Below are 22,143 nucleotides of genomic sequence, written 5' to 3' on the forward strand. Positions count from 1 at the left end.
GCTCACGGCCGCAGCTGCCCGGCTGCCCGGCTGCGCGGGGCAGGTCCAGGACCCGAACCCTGCTCCTCAGCGCCTGAGCGCCTGCGAGCCGCCGGCGGGATGCTGCGGGTCGCCTGAGAGCGCCGCGTCGCGCCGGGGCGGGAGCAGGGAGCGGGCGGCGCAGGGCGCCCCCAGGAGCGCAGGGCGCCCCACGCCGCAGCCGCAGCCGCGCGCGCCGGCGCCCGCTTCCCCCGCTCGGCTCGCAGGCCCCGACTCCGCCAGCCCCGAGGGCCGCGGGGCCGCCAGCCAGCCTCACGCCTCGGCGTCAGGGGCATGGAGGAGCGGCGGGCTCCGAGCCGCGCCCCGGAGTCCCCGAAACTTCCGAGCCGGCGCCCGTCCGCGCCGCTGCCGCCGCCGCTTCGCCTGCCGGCCTGAGAGCGGGACCATGGATGAAAGGTTCAACAAGTGGCTGCTGACGCCGGTGCTCACTCTCCTCTTCGTGGTCATTATGTACCAGTACGTGTCCCCCTCCTGCACCAGCTCCTGCACCAACTTCGGGGAGCAGCCCCGCGCGGGGGAGGCCGGCCCGCCCGCCGCCGCGGGTCCCGCCCGCCGGGCACAGGCGCCCCCCGAGGAGTGGGAACGGCGGCCCCAGCTGCCCCCGCCGCCCCGGAGGCCGCCCGAGGGTCCTCGGGGGGCCGCGGCCCCAGAGGACGAGGACGAGGAGCCTGGGGACCCGGAGGAGGAGGAGGAGGAGGAAGAAGAAGAGTCGGACTCTGAGGCCCCAGAGAATGGCTCCCTGCCCCGGTTTGTGCCGCGCTTCAACTTCACCCTGAAGGACTTGACCCGCTTCGTGGATTTCAACATCAAAGGGCGCGACGTGATCGTGTTTCTGCACATCCAGAAGACCGGGGGCACCACGTTCGGCCGGCACCTGGTGAAGAACATCCGGCTGGAACAGCCCTGTAGCTGCAAAGCCGGCCAGAAGAAGTGCACCTGCCACCGGCCGGGCAAGAAGGAGACGTGGCTCTTCTCCCGCTTCTCCACCGGCTGGAGCTGCGGGCTGCACGCCGACTGGACGGAGCTCACCAACTGCGTGCCGGCCATCATGGAAAAGAAGGACTGTCCTCGCAACCACAGCCACACCAGGTACTGTTTCCTGCCCCGTCTCGCTTCCTGCCGCCTCCCTGTCCCTTTCCCTCCAGTCCCGACCCCAGGCGACAGCGCGCTCCCTGCGCGTGCCGGTGGTTCTCCCGCATCTTCAGCGGTTGGTGCAGAGGCTTTGGGAGAGGGATGAGAAACCTCTGGATAGCACCTAGGTCTTGAACCCACTCTTCGCCTAGTCCCCACCACTTCCCGTCAACCCCCTTTCACCCTCAAAGGTGTCCGGAGCCATCGCGTGTCTGGTGCCTGGCACGGTGTGGCCTCTCTCCAAGCGGACACTAGAAAACCTCCATGGAATGGCGAGGGGGTAGGGTTAGACCAGCGAGGGCGAATCTCGTACTCAGGTTTTGCGAGTGGAAACCCAAACCCGGTGAAAGGCAAGGAGAGCCGAGAGCAGAGAGGCAGGGCAGGAGTTTTTCCAGGCGCGGTGACGCTGGAGACGAGTATAATCCCTCCGTAAGCGGCTCTTGGGTGGCTGCTCTCCAGCTCAGGAAACAATCAGTCCTCTTGGTGCCGCTTTGAAGATACACGTGCAAATAAATTCCTGCTCTGCCTCAATAATCCTAATTCTGGAACTGGCCTTTGTTGTCCAGCAATGCCAAGATTTGGACTTATGCTGTTCTCAGCAAGATTTCCACTCTCCCCCCCTAAGCCATGCCATCAGCTTATTCCAAAAGTCTTTGTTAAATGCCTACTGTGTGCCTGGCAGTGTGCTAGCTGCTGAGTGGAAATAAAGATAAAAAATAAGTAAAATCCCTTGCTTTCAGGATGGAATGACTTTCCTCCCCGCCCCTTTAAAAATAGTAATACAGTTGAGAATTAGGAAAGTTAGAAATCTTAATAGCCAATGAAACTGCTTGTATTATTAACATCCTTTGAGAGAGGCATGGGCTTAAGAATTTGGTTGAATATTCTTTCTGCCCATTGCAATTTAAAGATTAATCTGACACGCTTGCTCAAGGGACTAAAATATTCAAAGCTTGGAACACTAGTTTATTGAAGTCTTTATCTTAAAGATTTCAAACAATTTGGTGTAAGGAAATAAGAATTTAAAAGCTCAAGCTCAATATGATGATATCAGATAGTTTTTGCATTTGATATTATGGAAAGGCTTCGTTTACTGGAAACCACCCAGATCCTGGAATTCACCACCACTGAAGCATCTAATTCTACTTCATTTCTCCCAGAATGAGCAAAATTTCATTATGGGATTTTTTACTCTGGCAGTTTTTCAAATACTTTCTCTCCTCCCTGCTCCTTTTCCTGTTTCATGGAAATTGGTTAGAATAAGAAACTGGTTGGACTTGGAATGAGGGCATTAGTGTATTTTAAGGATCTTTTACTTTTAAATATTCTTAATAGTGTATTATTTTAGACCCTGCTGCTCTGTTTTCGCTTAATACAGTTTTTCAGTCAAGTATTACTTCCAAACTTCCTAGCACATAACACCATTATTTCAGCGAGAGACAATCTCTGCTCCATTTCATCCAACGTTGTAGTCCTTGTATTTAGAGCTTACATATTAACTCCTGATCGACCCCAAAGAGTTTGCTAGTCTGCTTCCCAGCTTCCATTTCCCTAAAACTGGACACTTTGATTATTGCATAGGAACATCTGATTACTCTCCAGGAGGGGCTGGCATTATTATTATTATTATTATTTTTTACCAATGTGCATAAAAGTCTTATGAATGGATGAAGGTTTGGGAGGAATTAGAGGAGGATGTGGAATCTAAAAATAATCGGATTTTTTCTTAGTGCTGAAATGATGCTGCTGCTACAGATCCTGCATAGATTACAAGTATTTAATAGTAAGGTGTTACTTCTATAGGAAATACTTAATAGCTCTCTGTGATGTAGGAAAATTCCACTTTGGCTACTTAAACGTGTGATTTCTAGTGCATGATCAAATTGTATTCTTTGTTTAGCAATAGACCATAAACATTCATTTCTCCCTGAATCACAAGGTATTGGATAATCAATCACCCTGGACTAGTTTTATTTTATTTTTTAAAAATTTTGTGATAGCATTTTGTTTGCACCACATTTCATAATCCTTCTTTCTTTTCCTCCTCATCCTCTCTCTCTTCCCAGTAATTCTCAATTACTTTTCTTCTCTAGATACTGAAGGATGGAATACTTGTGACATATGTGAAGTGCCCTGCATCAAGAGCTATAGGCAAAAGTTGAAGAGATATTAACAGTAGCATTTTCCTAGCAGAGAAGATTGAATTAGTTGTCCGTCATTGTAATGTCTGTGTACAGCCTTCTATAGTCAACTAGATTAGCCTGGATAATGGAGGGTACATTTCCTCAATGCAAAATGGCAGATAATCTATTGCTACATAATGGGAACAAGGTTCTACTTCAAATAGGGCTGACTCTAAGCAAAATTGATAAGTAGACCCTGATTTTGGTTTCCCAGTCTCTCTGCTTTTGGTCCCCCCACAGCATCCTCTATGTATTTTCTTGGGGATCAGTGCCCTTATGGATCACATAATGGATAAGAACAAGGAGTCAGATGAGTATGGCTCTTGTACTTACTAGCTGTGTAACCATGAGTAAGTTACTCTTTCTAATTCTTCATCTGTAAAGTGTAAATAATAATAATAGTATATCCCTCATAGGGATATTATAAGAACTAAATGAGCCAATGCAGGCCAAAGGCTTAGCGTAGTATATATGCATAGTATAATATACTGGTATATAGTACTTAATATCTGGGTATATAGTAATACTGTGATATCAGTTGTTAATTATAATAATGTTTTCCCTAATCAAGGCCTTCGTTCCCAAAGAGAGCTGAGGTCAGTTTCTCAGAGCAGCTCAGTGTAAATGGGTCACCTGAACTTACAGAGATGCCATTTTATGATTACTTGTACTGAGAGTCCTAAATTCCAAACTTAAGCAATAAATTATGGACGTTTGGCACCATTTATTACAGGGGGCAGGATGGGCAACAGGGATGGGGGCACACAATATAATTGGATATACATTCTGTTGGTGACAAGAAAAACTATCTGGAATGGTGAGAGAGGAGGTGGGAGCATCTAGGGACCGAAGGCAGAAGTGGGAAGCCAACTCTGAAAAGAAATGTATGGTGGAGTTGAAGGAGCCGTCATATGGATTATAGGGGCCATGAAGGGGCAAGGCTTTAGGCTGGCAGTTTGAATCTGGCACAGAGATAGTTTCTGACCACAGAAATTGATTAGAATAAGATAGGCAGATGTCACATCTGAATGACCTCTTTTATCGTATTACTGATGATTTCTTCCCATTATTATTGTGTTGCTTCCCTCGCCCCCCAATTATTTGTTTGGTAAGTTATTCTTTGTCACTATCTTTACGCTCCCTTCTTTAATATAGTATGTGCTCCTTCATCTGCATAGCCAGACTCAGAGCTTTATTTTTTAATATTTTTTTGGGGCACAGGGTCTCACTCTGTTGCCCAGGCTGGAGTGCAGTGGTGTCATGATGGCTCACTGCAACCTCAAACTTCTGGGCTCGAGCAGTCCTCCTGTCTCAGCCTCCTGAGTAGTTGGGACTTCATATGTGTGCCACCACGCCCGGCTAATTTTTATATTTTTTGTAGAGACAGGGTCTCTCTTCATGTAGGAAAATCCATCTCTATGTTGCCCAGGCTGGTCTTGAACTCCTGGCCTCAAGTGATCTTTCTGCCTTTTCCTCCCAAAGTGCTAGGATTACAGGCATGAGCCACAGTGCCTGGCCTCCAGAGCTTTAGAGGATTCCTTTTTACCATTATTGTGTAGGTACAGAATCAGAGTATTTTATGGCTAAAAAAAGACTGAAAAGATAATCTAGTCTTACAATTTTTATGGGTAGTCTAACCTTTAAAATGTGAAATGATATACCTAAGATTTCTCCAGTGAATTAATGTCTTCATTTTCATAATTTATATTCATTGTTTTGCTTACTATGTCTTCTGTTTACTATGGTAAGTATAGTGGAGAGTGCCTTAAGCACATAATTACCATGTGCCAGGCACTATGGTAGTTCTAGGAATGGAGTTTTGAACATTGTCAGCCCTCTGTATCCTAGGCTATTAGGGAAGATTGACCTTAATCTTTGATAAGTGAGTATCACTCACATTCTTAAATAATGATGGAAAGATATTCTATCCATATCCTTTTGTAGGATGGGATGGCCATTTTTTCTCTTTTATGACTCATAAAAGTCATAAAAGAGTTGATTCTGTTAGGATAGTTGGAACCCTGTGGATATTGTATTAAATAAGACTCTCTTTTTTGCAAGTGATATAAACCTAACTCAAAATTATTTCAGCCAGAGAGGAATTATTGGCTTACATAATTATATCACAGGAAAGGCAGGGCAGAGGTGGTTTTAGGAATGACTGGAACTCGAGATTTAAGGTCTTTATTCTTGTATTCCTTTGCATATTGATCTCATTCTATCAAATTGGCTCATTCCATGAGATGGGTAAATGGCCTTCACATCTAACAGCCCACAAGCCGAAAGGAAAGCAGGCATTTTCCTAGTTCTAGTTTGAAATCCTGGGGAATGACTCTGTTTAGTTTAGCGTGGAACTTGTGACTATTCTTTCAGCCAATCATTGTGGCCAGGGAGATGAGGTTCGCTGACCCAGTTTGTATCACAGAACCACCCCCACGACTGGTGTGTGTGTATGAGATCAGTTATTGGAAGAGGGAAGCTAGCACAGAGTTCTGGGGTGCACCATTGGCTGCTGGCCAGTTCCTCCAATTGTGTCAATTCTAGGAGCAAATAAATGAGAAATAAACAAACCTTCAGATCTCTTCTTTGTATTCCACATAGGAAAAATTTTAAGTTAAACTGCACCTTGAATTTATTTGTGTCATCTGGAAACCACGCCAAATGAGAATTAATCAAAAGAACTGGTAATATTTAATTTACATGGAGATGGGAAAATAAGGAGAGACATAAAAGTTGCCTTCAAATACTCCAAGGAGGAAGATGTGCAAGGTGGAGGAGACTTACTCCCAGTGCTCCAAAGGGATAGGACTAGGCTAAGAAGTGATGAGATTTCAACTCAGAGTAAGAAAGAACTTCATAAAATTTATGGCTGTCTAAAATGAGCATGAACTCTTTTGTGAAGTGGTGTGCTCCCCAGCAATGAAAACTTTCAGAGTGGCTGGTTAACCACTGATGTAAAAGGAATTTCTTCCTGGTGAAGGGCTTAGCCTGGATGGCCTTTTATTTTAAGGTTCTTTAGTTCTATTCTAAGCTGAGTTCAGGGTATCTTTCTTCTCCCCTTTCCTACCCCAGCCATAGAAAAGGGGAAAAAAGGATTATAAATGAACTAGTCAGTACTCCAGTCATTATAAATATTTCTACCAAGGAACCTTTTGGTAAAGCATAGTCTGAGGATATAGGCTGTTTCACACATTCAGGGGCAAAAGCAATAAATGGGTCCTGTGTATTAGATTGTCTGCTTCTTAACAGTAAGTATGAAAAGATAAGATGAAAAAATATAACGCAACTTGCCACAAAAAACCAGAACACTTTGAAACATCCTCTGGTTATTGCTTTTCCTTTAGACAGCAAGCTGAAATATATAAGGATGCTGCAGAGCTCTGTTTTAAAGACTGTAGAATATTATGGCCTGTACCACTTTCTAAAGCATAATCTGTTTGATGTCTGTTCTAATTAGAATTGTTGAACTGCCAAGAAGGTTAATTTTTATCATAAGGTTTGTGTGTAGTATAAAACTAAGGAGATATGACATTGTTCGATCTGCCATATCTACTTATTTGTTCACTACAGAGTCTTTTCTAGTATTGTTTCTGCTTCAAACTACCAACATTTGCTATAAATCAGAAAGAGGTTAAATTAAACCCATTCAGTTTTTTCAGTGGTGAAGATATAATTGGGAGTAGTAAATGCTACTGCCTTTTGCTTTCCGGTTACCTTGGAATTTTTGATTGGGTTGATTTTAGAGAAATAGAAATGTTCTTGTAATAATTAGAAGCTAGGTAAATTCAGCTACCAACAATTTGGATTTGCCTAATCTTAGATGCTTATATTATTATTCCCAAAAGTTAATTATTATCATCTCATTTTGACTAAAGACAATCAGAAGCTTAAGGCATTTGAAAGTTATTTATGCTTGATAATGAACTGAACAGTTTAATTGAGACTGGCAAATCCTAATGTCATTTTAGGAGTCACGAAATAAATTATTGGGCCAAGAAATAGGTTTGATATGAAAACAATTCAATGGAAACCCCAAATTAATATTTTGTAGTAATCATCTATCCTATTCTTGAGTTTGTTAGATTGTGGATATCATGTATAAATTTAGTGTTGATTTTAATTGGCTAATATAACTTTGTTTAAAGTATAGCTAAGCATTTATGTGTTGGGAAATATAGTAAACATTTGTTAAATAGTATTATTTGTTTATATCTTCCTCTGGCAAATACAGTTGCTCAATAAAATGCATGTAAAGTGCCCAGCACAGAGATTAACATGTAGAAGATGCTCAGTGATTGGATTTCCTTTAAAAAATACAAGAATAACTTGAGCAGAAGATGGAATTATCGAGTATTTTTATTATGACTTTATTATTTCAGGTGCAAATTCTAATTATTACTGGTTGCCTTCCATAATAAGCCAGATGCCAACTCCCTGCTAGATTTACTCCTAGAATAGGAATAAAAGTAATTATGGAGACCAGGGCTTATTGGACCATTTTAGGAGGTTTCTCCTATTAGACAGTATGCCGCAAGTCAGAAATTCATTTGGATATGAGCAGATGTACTTGCCTCTTGGAAAGGTTAATCTCATCATTCATTTTCACTTTAGAAAAAAATCAGCCTAAACTGAGAGGATGTGAACTTTGACGTAGGGTGGGAGTATGTAAGAGGTATATAGAACCTCTGGTCAAAGCCAGATGGTTGAAGTGGTGGTGGTTGGAGATTGTGATACTGGAAAACAAGGGAAAGAGATGATGCATTAGGAAAAAAGTTCTTAAGAGAAATTGGAGAAAACGATGACAAACCTATCAGCCACTGGAAATCACTGGAAATTGTGCTGATGCCTGATTTGTGAATGTAAGTAGGATAATGTTTAAGAGTGGGGATTCTGAAGTCAAACTACCCGGATTTTAATCTGATTCAACCATTTACTGTCATATGACACTGGTTTAAGTCAGTTATCTGCTCTGCACTTCAATTTCTTTCTCTGGAAAATGGGAGTAATAAGAGCATGCTCTCATGGTGAGCATTAATAATCCATGTGGCATTCTTAGGATAGAGCCTGACCCATAGTGTGGAAATCATAAAAGAGTTAGCTGTTATTATTTTCTCTTGGGACTCATCTTATACATACATGTTATTTTGCATAAAAATAAAATGATAGGTAAACCTATACTATCCTTTTTGAATCTGGAACTTTTCATCCTGAATAATGCAAAAATGAACTTGCAAGCTGTGATGCAAAAGAGAAGCTATAAATGATTAAAGTTAATGATAATTCTTAGGATACTGTGGATACTCAGTGGGCACTCAATGAATGCTGTTGAATGAATGGAAACTCACAGACTTTTTTTCAGCATATCACTTTATTTTTTATGGGAAATTAATGAAACAGTAATAAAAATGTTTAAACATATGCAATTAAATTCATACATGAGGCAGTCCTGCAGTGAAATTGAATTAGTTGCCTGTGGGCACATAAATATTTGTAGTTCATTGCTATTATTCATATCTTACCGTGCTTTTATTGATAAGTACTCTGTCATTTGTTTTCAGAACCTTGCATTTTACACTGTGTATTCATGTTTGCCCCTGCTTTTCTAGTTACTTTATAAATGTAAGAGGGTATAAATGCTAATCACCTTGATGTCTTTGGTATTTGTTTATTAGATTTACAGAGTATTTCTTCCAAATAATTAAAGGTTCTAGATATATAACTATAAACCCAGATGATGGCATCTGTATTTTGCAGGCTCTAGAAACTTGCAGAATTTTATGGTTCACTTCAAATGTGAAAACATAGGCCTAGAAAGAAGAGTCAACATAATTTTAAACAGTGATACGCTATAACTTAATGTGTGTATGGAAACTTGAAGGTAAGATCCGTATAATACAGTAAAGAACAAGGTGACATGCCAAGGAAGAGAGGACAGACAGTGATAATGTAGGGTGTAAATTAGAAAAATGCTACCAAGCAGGGAAAGAAGGACAAAAGTAGTCAAGGTGAAGAATGAATTCCTGGAAGAACTGAATCAGAAAGAAGGTAATATTGAATGTAGAAGACAGAAATTTATCTTGTATGCAATGGTTTGTCTCATTAGTGCATTTATGGGAAGTAATCAACTATCCGGGAGGCTATCTGATTTGGAGCGCTAGTGTATGTCAATGCAACTGATGATGTACATTTATTTACTTATACACTGTTTTCTGTATCATGTTGCTGTTTTAAAGCATTGGAAGTTTTATTAATCAGAATCCTGGCAGCAAACAGAGGCACACTTTGGGATTTTGAAGGGACTAGTTACAGAGGTATGGACAGGGATAAAGGAACTAACATTGGACCTCAAGGTCCTTGTAACTAGTAACAAGAGGTAACTGTTAACCCCACTGGGTCTGAAGTGGCAAAGGGAGAGAATGGTGTTATCAGTATTTGCTGTTGGCTGGAGGCTGGCAGAAACTACAGTCTCAGTGGTAGGAGGGAACCTAAAAAGAGGCTTCTGGACAGGAGCTATTTGTAGAAAGCAGCCACTGCCAGAACTATGGAGCTGAAGCAGAGAGGAAGGGGTGGAGGAATGAATGGTGGGGGGAAGACATATCTTGAGCACTTTCTCCTCCCACCTGTCCATCTCCTTTTGTTGTCTTCCACTGAGTGAATCCCCTTGGAAGCTAAAGGATGAAAAAGCTAGTTGATGCATCCTGCAGCCTTCAGCAAGGCAGAGAATGATGGAGAATGGAATTAGGGTTTGGGGATGGAAGAGATGAAAATGGACACTAACATGTGCAGTGTCTTAAAATTGTTCGAAATTTCTTCTAATTCATTTTTATAGATGCCTTGGTTGTGTTCTACAAATGAGACCAAGAACACATAACCTATATTTTAGTACTTGTACCGCATATTTTTTGCATGGACCATTAGTCTCCACCTAAAGAATGATGAATGCAGCAAAGGACCACTCAACAAAGGAACAGTTACCATAGACAAGTGACTTTTCGCTGAGTAATAAAAATAATGCCAAATTTGGTATTTGTCATCTTAGTGTCTCAGAATCAGCTGATGATAGTGACAGATTTCGACAGTTAGATCTGTATTCTGATGCACAGTAGACAACACACATTTTATGTTATATTTATGTGTGGCATTTTATAAATTTAGAGTTTTATAACAAAATTAAGGCATGACAAGTAGTTTGCAAAACTGGCTGTAGTTTGCAAGAACATTTATGAGATTAGATGCTTTCTGTTGCTTAGATTTTCTTCCAAGAGCATTAAGATTCTTTAGGGTAATACTTACAAGCTTTAAGTCTCTGAAAATAAAAGGTGAGGGAAGGAAAAAAATTGTGTCACATTCAAGACTATTCTAATGATTTTAATTTTAATTTTAAAGAACTTTTTAAACAGTTATTTCCATATTTATTTGGGAGTGGGATGTGCTATGCTGAAAGTATACATGCATGCACCTTTCTGTGCAAAATATTATGAAGATCTCCTAATATTAGATACTAAAAATATTTAAATAAAATTGGTATCTGACAAAACTTGACACAAGAACCATCAATTCACTGCTTTAATTCTGAGAGCCAAAATACCGTCAGTGAAATACTACTCAGCGTATGTAGTTATAGATGACAAAAACAATATCCAGTGCAATGTCTGTATGCAGTACATCTATCAGGATTGGTGCAGGTATGTTAAGTTTGTTTCTCCCATCCATAGGAGGGGATTTGGAGTAGTTGGGAACAGTGTCATTCATGGAGAATAGACCAACCTGCATCTTCTTTGTCATTGTTGCCCTTTGTTGCTGTCTTTTCCCACCTCTACACCATTTTATGACATGGCTAAAGACAGCAGTGGCCTGTAAACAAGAGGATCATCTTCAGGCCCTTGTCTCTGTGGGAAGAGTTACTTGCCATGATAAAATTGCCTCAGGAGTTGTTTTGTGCTGGCTGTGAAAGTTATTAGTTCTGAGGAACCTGTACTCTGTTGAACCAGATTTAAGTCCAGTTAACTTAAAAGATCTGGGAGGAAGGTGTTTTTTTCCCATACAGCTTTTGTGCCTTCCATATATGCAATGAAAGAGGTGGGTTAATGGATATTTCTATTTCTAACATTTCTATTAATAAACAATTCTACCACTTCTGTTGATAAATATCAAAGATACTTGTGCATAAAAACTTCTGAAACATGAAGAAACTCATGTACCTTGGAAGTGTCCAATTTATTATTGAGTGCATTCTTATTTTAAAAATATTTGTGAACTATCATGGCCCATTCTTTGTCTTTTAAATTCAGACTTAAGCCCAAAACACCACTGCAGATAAATTTCTTTGCTTTGAGGTTTTATTTTCCAAGTTCCTTATGTGTGCTATAAAGAATAATTAATGTAATGAAAAAATCAATATCGTGTATAAATTATTTAGGCTTTACTGTCATTGTAATTTTCTCTTCAATGCCTATTGATCAGCAACAATTCATTTGTTAATTTCTTCCTAATAAGATATTCATTGTATTAGGTCTGTAGTAGTGCTATCCCTGCACTTTCACAAGCAAGTCATGAATTACTAATGATACATGGAACAAGTTAACTTACTAGTGACTGGAATGAGATGGAAAACAGGCAAAGGGGAGTAATTTGAAATGCCGTCCTGTAGAAACCCTGTGTAGGCAGACAACTGCTAACAATGAAATGAGTATGCTCTTGCAGGATATTAATTTGTGCTTTAAAACTTCATGGGTATGTATTTTTCCAGGTATGTATATGTTTTCATTTTAGATTAATTTTCAATTACTACTTCTCTTTTTTGGGAGGGGGTAGAGGGGGTAGTCTCCCCTAATTATTAATATCTACCATAGTGCTCTGAACATGGTGGTTATTAAATGATGCTTTGGCAGTTGACAACTGAATTATTTCAGGGAATGGAAAAAATCTGAGACCTTTTTGAAGCTCGGAGAGAGATGAGTCCAAGAAGAAATCAAACTAACAAATTCATGGCAAAAAGAGTTTTTGCATTGGATAATTTGGATCAGGGAAGCAGAGTGGTATTCTGAAAAAACCTCTAAATTTGTAATCAGTCAACCAGGGTTTGAATCTAAGCTTCCTTGTTTACTTGTTTACTGATTTATTGTATCCCTTCCTGCCAACACATAAGTTTCCTGAGGATGGTGACTTTGTTTTGTTCTGGGCTGCATCATCAGTACCTAGAATGGTGCCTGGCACATAATAGCTGTCAAATAAATGTTGACCGAATAAATGAAAGAATGAAAAAAAGCAAGTATAAATAAATTTACTAATTTATTAGAAAATTTGGATAACGACATGTGTTCTGTCTCCTTTTTAAGAGTTGTTGTGGGGTAAGGAAATGACTATGAAGGCACTTTGTAAAGCATAGAGTACTGTACTATGTAAATTTAAATTTACATTGACAATGAGAAGTCTTGATATAAAATGGAAAAAGAAGGAAAGTTGGATTTTGAAAATGCAATGAATATGTAATTCAGCTTTTACAGAGCATTTAAAAACTCTGGAATGACAACGATGAAGTTGAAAATATGCAAAATACACGTTCAGCTCAACAACTTGTTAGAGTAATGAGCAGTTTCTTCTAAAGCAGGACATAATATATCATAAATGACTTATCTAAGTACGTAAGTCTTTCCCTTAGACCATCAGAAAACCTTTTTTTCCAAGGATTTGACATAGATCAAAGTTTGAAAGGATTCTTTTTTCCCTTGCTTTACCTTTTTGAGAAAATTATCCTCAAATTAATATTTTTAATTTTATGTCCATGACTTTATCTTTTATGACAGATATAAATTACAGCTATAGGTTAATATGTCCTGAAAGTGAGCTGAGAATGTAATTTCTCTTCATTTAAGCTGATTTAAGATGTGATAATCTGCTGAATTGTGTATACATACTTGGTTTTGCAGTTAATTACAAAGAAAGCAAGAAGATACTTTAGAATAGAAAATAAAATCTTCCAGAATCTTGAGTTTGCATTATAATGAAATCTATTGGCAGAATCATTTTTGCTTGATAATGAGCTGGTTTTCATATGTGAAGCCTGGTCCTGATTCATTCCAACTTATGACAGATTTGCACAGGTCGAGACGTAGAAGTACAAGTAACTCCTGGCCTGGGGCGGGTCTTGGAGAAAGGTCAGTAAGCTGATGGAAAACCATATGATTCACAGTGTGATGTTTTGTGCTGTGGCATTTGGGGCCTTGCTGTCAAAAAAGTGGGTTTTGAAACAGTGCTGAAGCCAGTGATCAGAGTACAGTTGCAAAGTTGAGGCTAGGTCTAGGATTAGACAAATTAGTGTCCTCACACCCATGGTTAGGAGTGTGGATTGGTTCAAGAGATTGGAGCAGACTGAGTCTCCAAATCAAATGGTTCTAAGGAGGACATGGATATAGGAGGAGAAAGGGAAAGGTTTAGAGTTGTGAAACCAAGCAAAACCTGACACAGTGAATTTCCCATAATGTAAACAGTGTTATAAAGACATTGAATGGTTGACAAGTGATATATAATATTTAATTTTATTTTGAAGTTATTGTCTTTCTATAGCTAGCTAGATTGATGGATTCATTCGTGATTGTACATAGCCCAATACACAAGCACTGTGGAGGATACAAATTGAGTAGAAGACTTGGTCCTGGCTCTCGAGGAGTGAAATCATAGTTATGTAGGTCACGGACAAAATGAGTTGTAAATATTTACATCCACAACATTTAAGTCAATTCCTGGTATTATAATCAGAACTATTTATAAAAGCACTGAAGAAGGTGTGCTAAAAGATAGAGTGTGAACATTTGCAGGAATAAACAAGACAGGTAATAAAAGGTTTGAACTGGCAGAAGAGATGGGGTGATACTGGGTTGGAAGTAGGGCTGTTTAGAGAGGGCTCAGAAAATATGCTAGATGGAGGAAATTTGTTTCGATTTGTTATGGAATTTAGAATTACTTAAAGTTCTTAAACAGTAGTGGTTGTTAAAATATGTCCATAAATTCTCTGATACTCTTCCCTTCAAGAGGTGAAGCTTTCTTTGTCCTTTCACTCCCAGTATTGGTTTTAATGACTTGATTCTAATGAATGGAATACAATCAAAGAGATGAGAGCCGCTTCTGAGGAGGTTATATAAGGACTGCGGATTCTGTTTTTGATGTGAGCTCTCATGCACGGGCACTCTCTCTCCCTCCCTGTCTCCTCTTTCTCTGGGGGAAGTCGTGTTCTGAGCAGCACTATAGAGAGGCCTACCTGGCAAGAAACTGAAACCTCCTTCCCGCAGCAGTGTGAGTGAGCTTGCAAGGGATCCTCAAGCTGCAGTCCAGTCTTCAGACACTGCAGCCTTGGGAGAGACGCTGAGCCAGGGTTGAATGCTAACAGGAATGAAAGTAAGGTGGGGTGAGTGTACCAGTGATGTTTTTAAGATGAGAGATGATGCAATCACAGGGCACAGGACCTCATCTATCTTCTTCCATTTTTAACAGAGATGAGGGCCTAGTATTTGAGTACAGATCCTGGAAGGTTGGTGGGATTGACGGTTGAAAGATGAGGTGGTTCTAATCTGATTGCATCCCTTTTCTCGATGAAGTGAAGAGCAAGGTCATTAGCCAAGAGTGTGAAAAGAGGGAAGGAAGGTCGGAAATTTGAGAAGAGCAGAGATGTGAATAATTATCTCAGAAGTTGGGCAAACACATTTCCTAGGGAAGTAAGTTGTCTGGCAGTATTGAGTTCTGTTTTGAGATCTGTGATTATACATTTGAAATCAGTCCAGTTAGAATGGTTCTGCAATTTTCTTCAGCAACATTTAACTGTTTGGGTAGAGACATGGAGTCAGTGCACAGTTGGGTTTAACCAGCATTGGAGTTTTACCCAGGGAGGAGCCAGGGAGTTATGGACGTTTGCAGGGAATATTTATAGTGCCAGATCATGTCCTTTAGTCTAGTTAGGGGATAAGCGAGGATATGAGGGTGGGTGATAGAGAATAAGAAAAATTGGGCTGAGCACAGTGGCTCACGCCTGTAATCCCAGCACTTTGGGAGGCTGAGACAGGAGGATCACTGGAAGCCAGGAGTTTGAGACCAGCTTGGACAACATAGCAAGACCCTGTCTCTACAAAAAATAAAAAAAATTGGCCAAGCATGGTGGTACACACCTGTAGTCCCAACTCCTGGGGAGGCTGAGGCAGAAGGATCAGGAGTTCAAGGCTGCAGTGAGCTATGATCATGCCACTGCATTCCATCCTGGGTAACAGAGGAAGACCCTGTCTCTAAAAATAAATAAGAAAAAAAGAATAAGAAAAATGATGGGGCCAATATTATGTATCAGGGATGGTGATGGAGGTCTTTTAGGGTTGGAGGACTCTGGGAGTGCTTGAGTGCTGGTATAAGTGTGCCGGACCGTAGGGCACAGTGGTCAGAGAGCAGGAGCTTTGAAATTGAGATGCTGGAGTGTGGGCTGTCCCTTGGATGGTCTCTGTGAATGGATGCCTGAAGGGGGCAAAGAGTGATCATTGGTGCTAAAAAGGTCAACAAATGGTGGGGACCGGATGTTGGATGGATTATCTGTGAGAGTGTTGAAGTTAAGAACAATGATAAAGTAGAGCTGGAGAGGAAAGTAGGAAGCTTGGTGTTGTAGGTCCAACGGAGGTCCTTGGTGCTAGCTCCAGGGTAGAGGTGACAACGGCTGATGTGTGCTCCGGAAGACTGTGGGAATAGAATGCAGTACTCTCCAGCAAGTCAGACTTCTGAGCTGTTCAGTTTCGCAGGGCTGTGGGAAGGGAAGGGATAAAGGGTAGAGAAGAGAGCAGAGAATAAAAATAAGAAAGATAGAAAAGAAGTAGCGATGGGAAGTTAAAGAAAGAATTGGAAGAACCCAAATCCTGCTCTGCAGAGAAGGGCAGAAGCCTCACTCTTCAATACCCTGTTAGGGGCACAGGAATTCCAGCACAAATTTCAGAGGACAGCATTCCATGAGAGTTAAATCCTATGACTTCCACTACCTTTATATCTATATTACATAATCTCAGTTAACAAGAAACTGTAAAATTTTGTTCAGCATTCTTTTTTTATGAAAGCAAAAGGAGAAATGTGAATAATATTTATAAAGTTTTCTATCTAAAAGCATTTAAAAATTTTAAGCCTTTGTACCAAAGGGATGAAGCTTCTTTTGTCCAAAAGCTTCCCTTCTGAGGGACAGTTTTGTCTCTAGTGTTGCCAGGTACATGAGATTTTTCCAGTAGACAGATGACCTCACAGGGAATAAACTCTGACCATTGGATGTGAGCTGAGCCCTAGAATCTGGAAACAAACTATGACTCAGCCGATCTTATGTCAGTTTGTGATTAGATAGGTTTCTGAGAAATAGAGGTTTCTCGAGAAGACAACTCATATTCATAAAGGAGGGTTAGATTATTTCAAACCACCAGCAGTTTTGATGAGATAGGCCAGGAGAAGGATGCATTAGGGGCTAACTATTATGGGTTGAAAAGGTTATGCATTGCTTATGTGTGGAAGGGAACTCATTCATAGATAGGTTGGCCTGTGTTTTCTCTAAAGCTTGATTCTCTCCACATTTGGAAAACTACTTAGATTTATTCGGAATTTGATATCCTTTTGTTATGTTCTGGAGAAACTTTGGAGGCAGTGCAAGAAGTTGCACTGGTGTTAGTGCCTTTGAGGTGTCAGAGAGGTCCAGGGACCCAAGGGAAGGCCTAGGAATGAAGATCCAAAAGTGGCCCAGGAAAGCTAGGACAGGAAGGTGTAGGCAGTGGACTGTGCACCACCACCAGTTTTTATCAAGTCCTTAGACTGAATGTCCAGGAATATGGCGTGTCCTGAGCAGGCAGAGAGGGATAAGGGCTGCTGATACAAAGCTCTTTCTTGATGGGAGACAACAGTGTGAAGCAGTATCTAAGATCCGATGCAAGGTCAGAAGTGCTGGGTACCAGGCTGGGCACTGGAGATAAAAAGGTGAATCTGACTTCGTCTCTTTTCTCAAGGAACATGCAGTGAGCAGACTCCAGAATGGGTCATTGTAAAGCGACGTGCTGTGGCGTGGATGCAGAGCTGCATAGGACAGGGCAGAGCGTAGCCTGTGGGTGTGGGAAGGGCTCCTGTGGAGGAAAGGGTGTAGTTCTAAAGGGTCATCAGAACTCAGAATAAAAAGTGGTTAATTTTCCCTGACGGGTATGGTGAAGGCTTCAGAAGTGGTAACTCAGGAACTGTGCACAACTGACTTAACCTTGTCAAGGTACTTCTCCGAAATCATCTCCTCACCATTCCTCCCTTATTCGTGTCCTGGATGTGTCTTGATGATATGCTGTTTGCTGCACCTTGACCAGTATAAATTGTACCGTAAACAATTTATTATTAAATATGTTAGTGGTACCAAAGTTTATGAAAAACGGTTATGGTTTTCTTATAAATGAAGGAGGATTCAAGGTGACCATGTAGGATCACTCTTATACTCTGTAATGCTTTCTTGAGTGGGATACAAAGGGGCAGATATACAGTGTGTCCTGAAGGAAGAAGGTTGATTACTCCATTTTTAGCATATATAATTAAGAACAGATGAATAATACTATTCAATTACCATATAGCTTAATTACTTGTGAATGCGCATATTAAGGTACATAGCCTTCCTAGGCTAACTGCCTACTTCCAAAGACAATTTGAGGTAGATTGCAGAATTAAAACAGGACAATTAAAAATATGAGTCAAACCAAAACCAATGAAAAGGAACAGAAAACGGTGTGTGCCAGGCATCTAGGTTTAGTTAATTTTTGCAGTTAAACATGAACTTAAGCTTTTAATATTTTGGCTGCTAAAACAAACAAAATAAATAAGTAAAATACTTAGAGAGCCCTTGTCATTGGGTTAGGTTTGTTCCAGGGGGAAAAAATTTCTTTTTTTGACCCCTGGAAAGAATTTATTGCCTAAAGGGACATGAGATGATATCATGAACAATGTTTTTTTCACAATGGTTTGCAGAAGATACAGAAACATTCTTCAAAAGAATGTTATATCAGCTCTATAACACAGATTTTGGTATATCTACAATAAGTAACTAGAGAATATAATGAAAAGATCTCATTCACTACAGTGACAAAGATATAAAATACTTAGGAATAAGCTTCACTAGGGACGGCTGTGACCTACATAAAGAGAACAACAGATTTCATTGGAGATATAATTGAAGCTTGAGTGAATAGATGTGTTTCCTGAATGGAAGAATTCATATTGTAAAGATTGTACATTTTTATTAAGTTCATTTATAAATTTAAGAATAAAAAATCTACCAGATCTTTTCTTGACAAAAATCATTCTAAAACATTTTGAAAAAAAATCTCGGGATACCAGTATTACTGAAGAAGGAAAGTGATGAGGGGGAGTTAGTCCCAGATGTAAACCATGTTAGAAACAATAATTAAACTGTATCTCTGGATGTATAGCTAGAAGTAGGCATAAATAGGACAGAAAGCCCCAGAAACAGATGCAATTATATTTATGAATTGAATGTGTGATATAGTAGTTACTACAGAGCGATAGGGAAAGGAATGCTCATTTAATAGCCGGTTTCCCAACAATATTTAGAAACACAACAAACTCTTTTAGATCTATATCACATATTATGTAACAAACTATGTCCCAGATGAATTCAATAGTTAAACTTAAAAACATAATATAAGCTTTGGGATGATATAAAATTGGGCATATTCATGTACCTTGGAAAGAATGATCCTTTCCAGTGTGTGAAGGGACAAAAGAAAGCACAAGGGGAAAATGAAAGATTTATCTGTATTAAAAATATATAGATTCTCCAGGTCTGAGTAGCTTACATCTGTGCCTCAGCCTTTTTATACTGAGAACTTAAATCACCATCCAGGGATGAATTACACAAAAATTGATTCACTTAAACTTAAGGAGGTGTTTACGCATATCAAGCTCTCTTCTTCTTTTTTCTTTTTTTTCTTTGAGGCGGGGTCTTGCTCTTTTTGCCCAGGTTGGAGTGCAGTGGTATGATCACAGCTCACTGCAGCCTTGAACTCCTGGGTGCAAACCATCCTCCTGCCTCAGCCTCCTGAGTAGCTGGGACTACATGCATGTGCCACCATGCCTGGCTAATTTTTCTATTTTTTGTAGAGACAGGTTCTTGCTTTATTGCTCAGGCTGGTCTCAAACTCCAGAAATCAAGTGATCCTCCTGCCTTGACCTCCAAAAGTGCTGGGATTATAGGTGTGAGCCACCATGACCGGCCCTCTTCAGTCAAACTCAGCCTCCTCGAGTACACAGCCTCATCTATGGGGAAAAACTGGACTCAGAGCCCAGGTGTCTCTGAGCAGTGTCTCAGTGGCTTGCCTTCCAGGACCTTGGAAAGCTCACTCCGGGTAAACAGATTCAGGAAAAAACACACAAAGTATGACAAGAGAGGATTAATGACTTTCTTAAAGGTATTCATACTGGTAGAAAAATTATTACATTCTCAATAGATAATTGGATAAAACTTAAGTAAAGACAGTTTTCTCATTAAGAACTGCAGTAAATAAGCAACTAGAAAAATATTAAACTCCTCAGTAAGCAATACAAATAAAATATAAATTAAAAAAACACACAACTTACACCTACTAAACGAGTAACCATTAAAAATATAGATATAATACTCAGTTTTTATGAAATTGTGGTAAAATGGACTCATTTGCAAATTTTCAGTCTTCCATTGCTGGGTTCTGGAAAGTAGTCTGACTATATATCAGGAATCATAAAAATGCCCTTGAACATTTACTGGGAATCTCAACCCAGGGAATTTATCCTAAGGAAATAATTTAAGAGGAGGGAAAAAAGGAAGATATATGTACTGAGATATGCATTCCACCATTGTTTATAATGGCAAAGAGATGGAAAAATGGGAAGAACTAGGAATTTGGATGGCAGGGGAATGGTTATACCATGGTACAACAAATTTATGGAACATTATGCCTCCATTAAAATGATAATTATGAAGATCAGCATATTATGAAATATTTGAGGCACTATTAAATTAAACAGGATACAAAATAGTATCTAATCAGTGGTCAGCTTTGCATCCCTATGGCCAAGTTCTACAAAGGAACATAATAAAATGAACAAAAAAATTGTTTGTGAAAGTGTGGTAATTTTAATATCATTTCTAGTTTATTATTATTAAAAGCAGCATGAAGTAGTGGTTAAGTATGTGGATTCTCAGATTACTGGATACATATCCCAGTTCTACTACTTACTAGCTGTGTGACTGGGGAAAGTTACTTACCATATTTTGTGCTTCAGTTTGCTCATCTGTGAAACAGGGATAATAGTAAGTAACAGGGCCTACCTTATAGAGTTTTGAGCATTACATAAGTTAATATTTGCATTTTCTTTTCTTTTCTTTTTTTTTTTTTTTGAGACAATCTTGCTCTGTTGCCCAGGCTAGAGTGCCTGGCGTCAGCCTAGTTCACAGTAACCTGAACGCCTGGGCTCGAGCGATCCTCCTGCCTCAGCCTCCTGAGTAGCTGGGATTGCATGTGTGCCCCACCATGTCTGGCTAATTCATTCTATTTTTAGTAGAGATGGGGGTCTCTTGTTCAGGCTGTTCTCAAACTCCTGACCTCAAGCGATCCTCCTGCCTCGGCCTCCCGGCATGCTAGGATTATAGGTGTGAGCCACCGCTCCCAGCCATGAGTTAGTATTTGTAAAGGGCTTAGAAAAGTGCCTGGCATATATAAAGCACTACTTCAGTATTACCTATTAGTATAATGTTGCTTTTAATAAGATATAAATGGGTGTAAAAACTCCAAAGTAAACAAATACTATTCTTCTCATAAAACACCATCAACCAAGGCCTATTAAATAGTTGCTGACTTCTCATCAGTCTTTGTGTTGAGAGCAAATCCATTGATGCTGGACCATGACTTCTTTTAGTGCAAGGACTCTATTTTACCCATTTGCATAACATACTGGTTCATGGCAGGTAATCAATAAATGTTTTTGACTGACTTTCCCAGATACATGATTTTTTGATGATTTGGCTTACTAGTTAGTCTGAGTGTAGGTAACCATAGGAATTTTTCCTCCTTGACCCGTGTTTACCTTTGGCTTCATCTTCCTCCCTCTTTCTGTGTGTTTGCTTGGCCTACAGTTTCTCAGGATGTGGTTCAGGGGTCATTCCTTTGGAGCTGGGTCAGGAGCTCTTTCTTGGCACAGACATGGAACCCTGTTGATATGTCTGTTATAGTTACATTATATTTTAGTTACATTTTTGGGTTAGTTGGTGCTCATCTACTTCCAGGTGACAGAAATCAATCTATCTAGCCATACTAAAAGTGGTGTTTGTCTTTAAGGATGCTGGCAGGCCACAGCAACATCTTGGCAGAATGGACAATAGAACAACAGGTGTCAGGAAGAGTCTTAAGATCCTGGTCGACTTTGGGGAACTGGGCAGCAGGAATTAGCTCTCCTTCAATGACATGAGTACATATTCTCTTCATTTACTGCCTTCTTTTACACTTGCTTCTCATAGGCCTGGCTGTGTATTTTTGGCAGAGAAATCTGACTGGGCCACCTTACCTTTTTGTGAGGTCCCACGGATTGCCAATCAACCTATAGTCAGGTGTCTGCCCTGATCCAGCTGGGGGTGAGGGATGGTGGGATAGAGTATGGTGGTGAGGAGGGGCACCTGCTGTCTCCTAATCAGTAGAGACCATGTCCTGGAGAATGTTCTTTGAGAAGGGAACAACATGGCAAACACCCCCCAAACATGTCTCATATCCAG

General features: G+C 40.3%; 1 protein-coding gene across 1 annotated transcript in view; it reads left to right on the forward strand.

The window, feature by feature from the left end:
* Positions 1–424: 424 nt before the first annotated feature.
* The window catches only part of HS6ST3 (heparan sulfate 6-O-sulfotransferase 3), a 726,240-nt gene continuing 704,521 nt past the window's right edge, over positions 425–22,143 (forward strand). Inside the window, exon 1 of the mRNA XM_012647347.1 lies at positions 425–1,128. Within this exon, the coding sequence (XP_012502801.1) occupies positions 425–1,128 (704 nt within the window). The remainder of the gene's footprint in view (positions 1,129–22,143) is intronic.

Source organism: Propithecus coquereli, unplaced genomic scaffold (genome assembly GCF_000956105.1).
Source record: "Propithecus coquereli isolate 6110/MARCELLA unplaced genomic scaffold, Pcoq_1.0 Scaffold262, whole genome shotgun sequence".
NCBI classification, from domain to species: domain Eukaryota; kingdom Metazoa; phylum Chordata; class Mammalia; order Primates; family Indriidae; genus Propithecus; species Propithecus coquereli.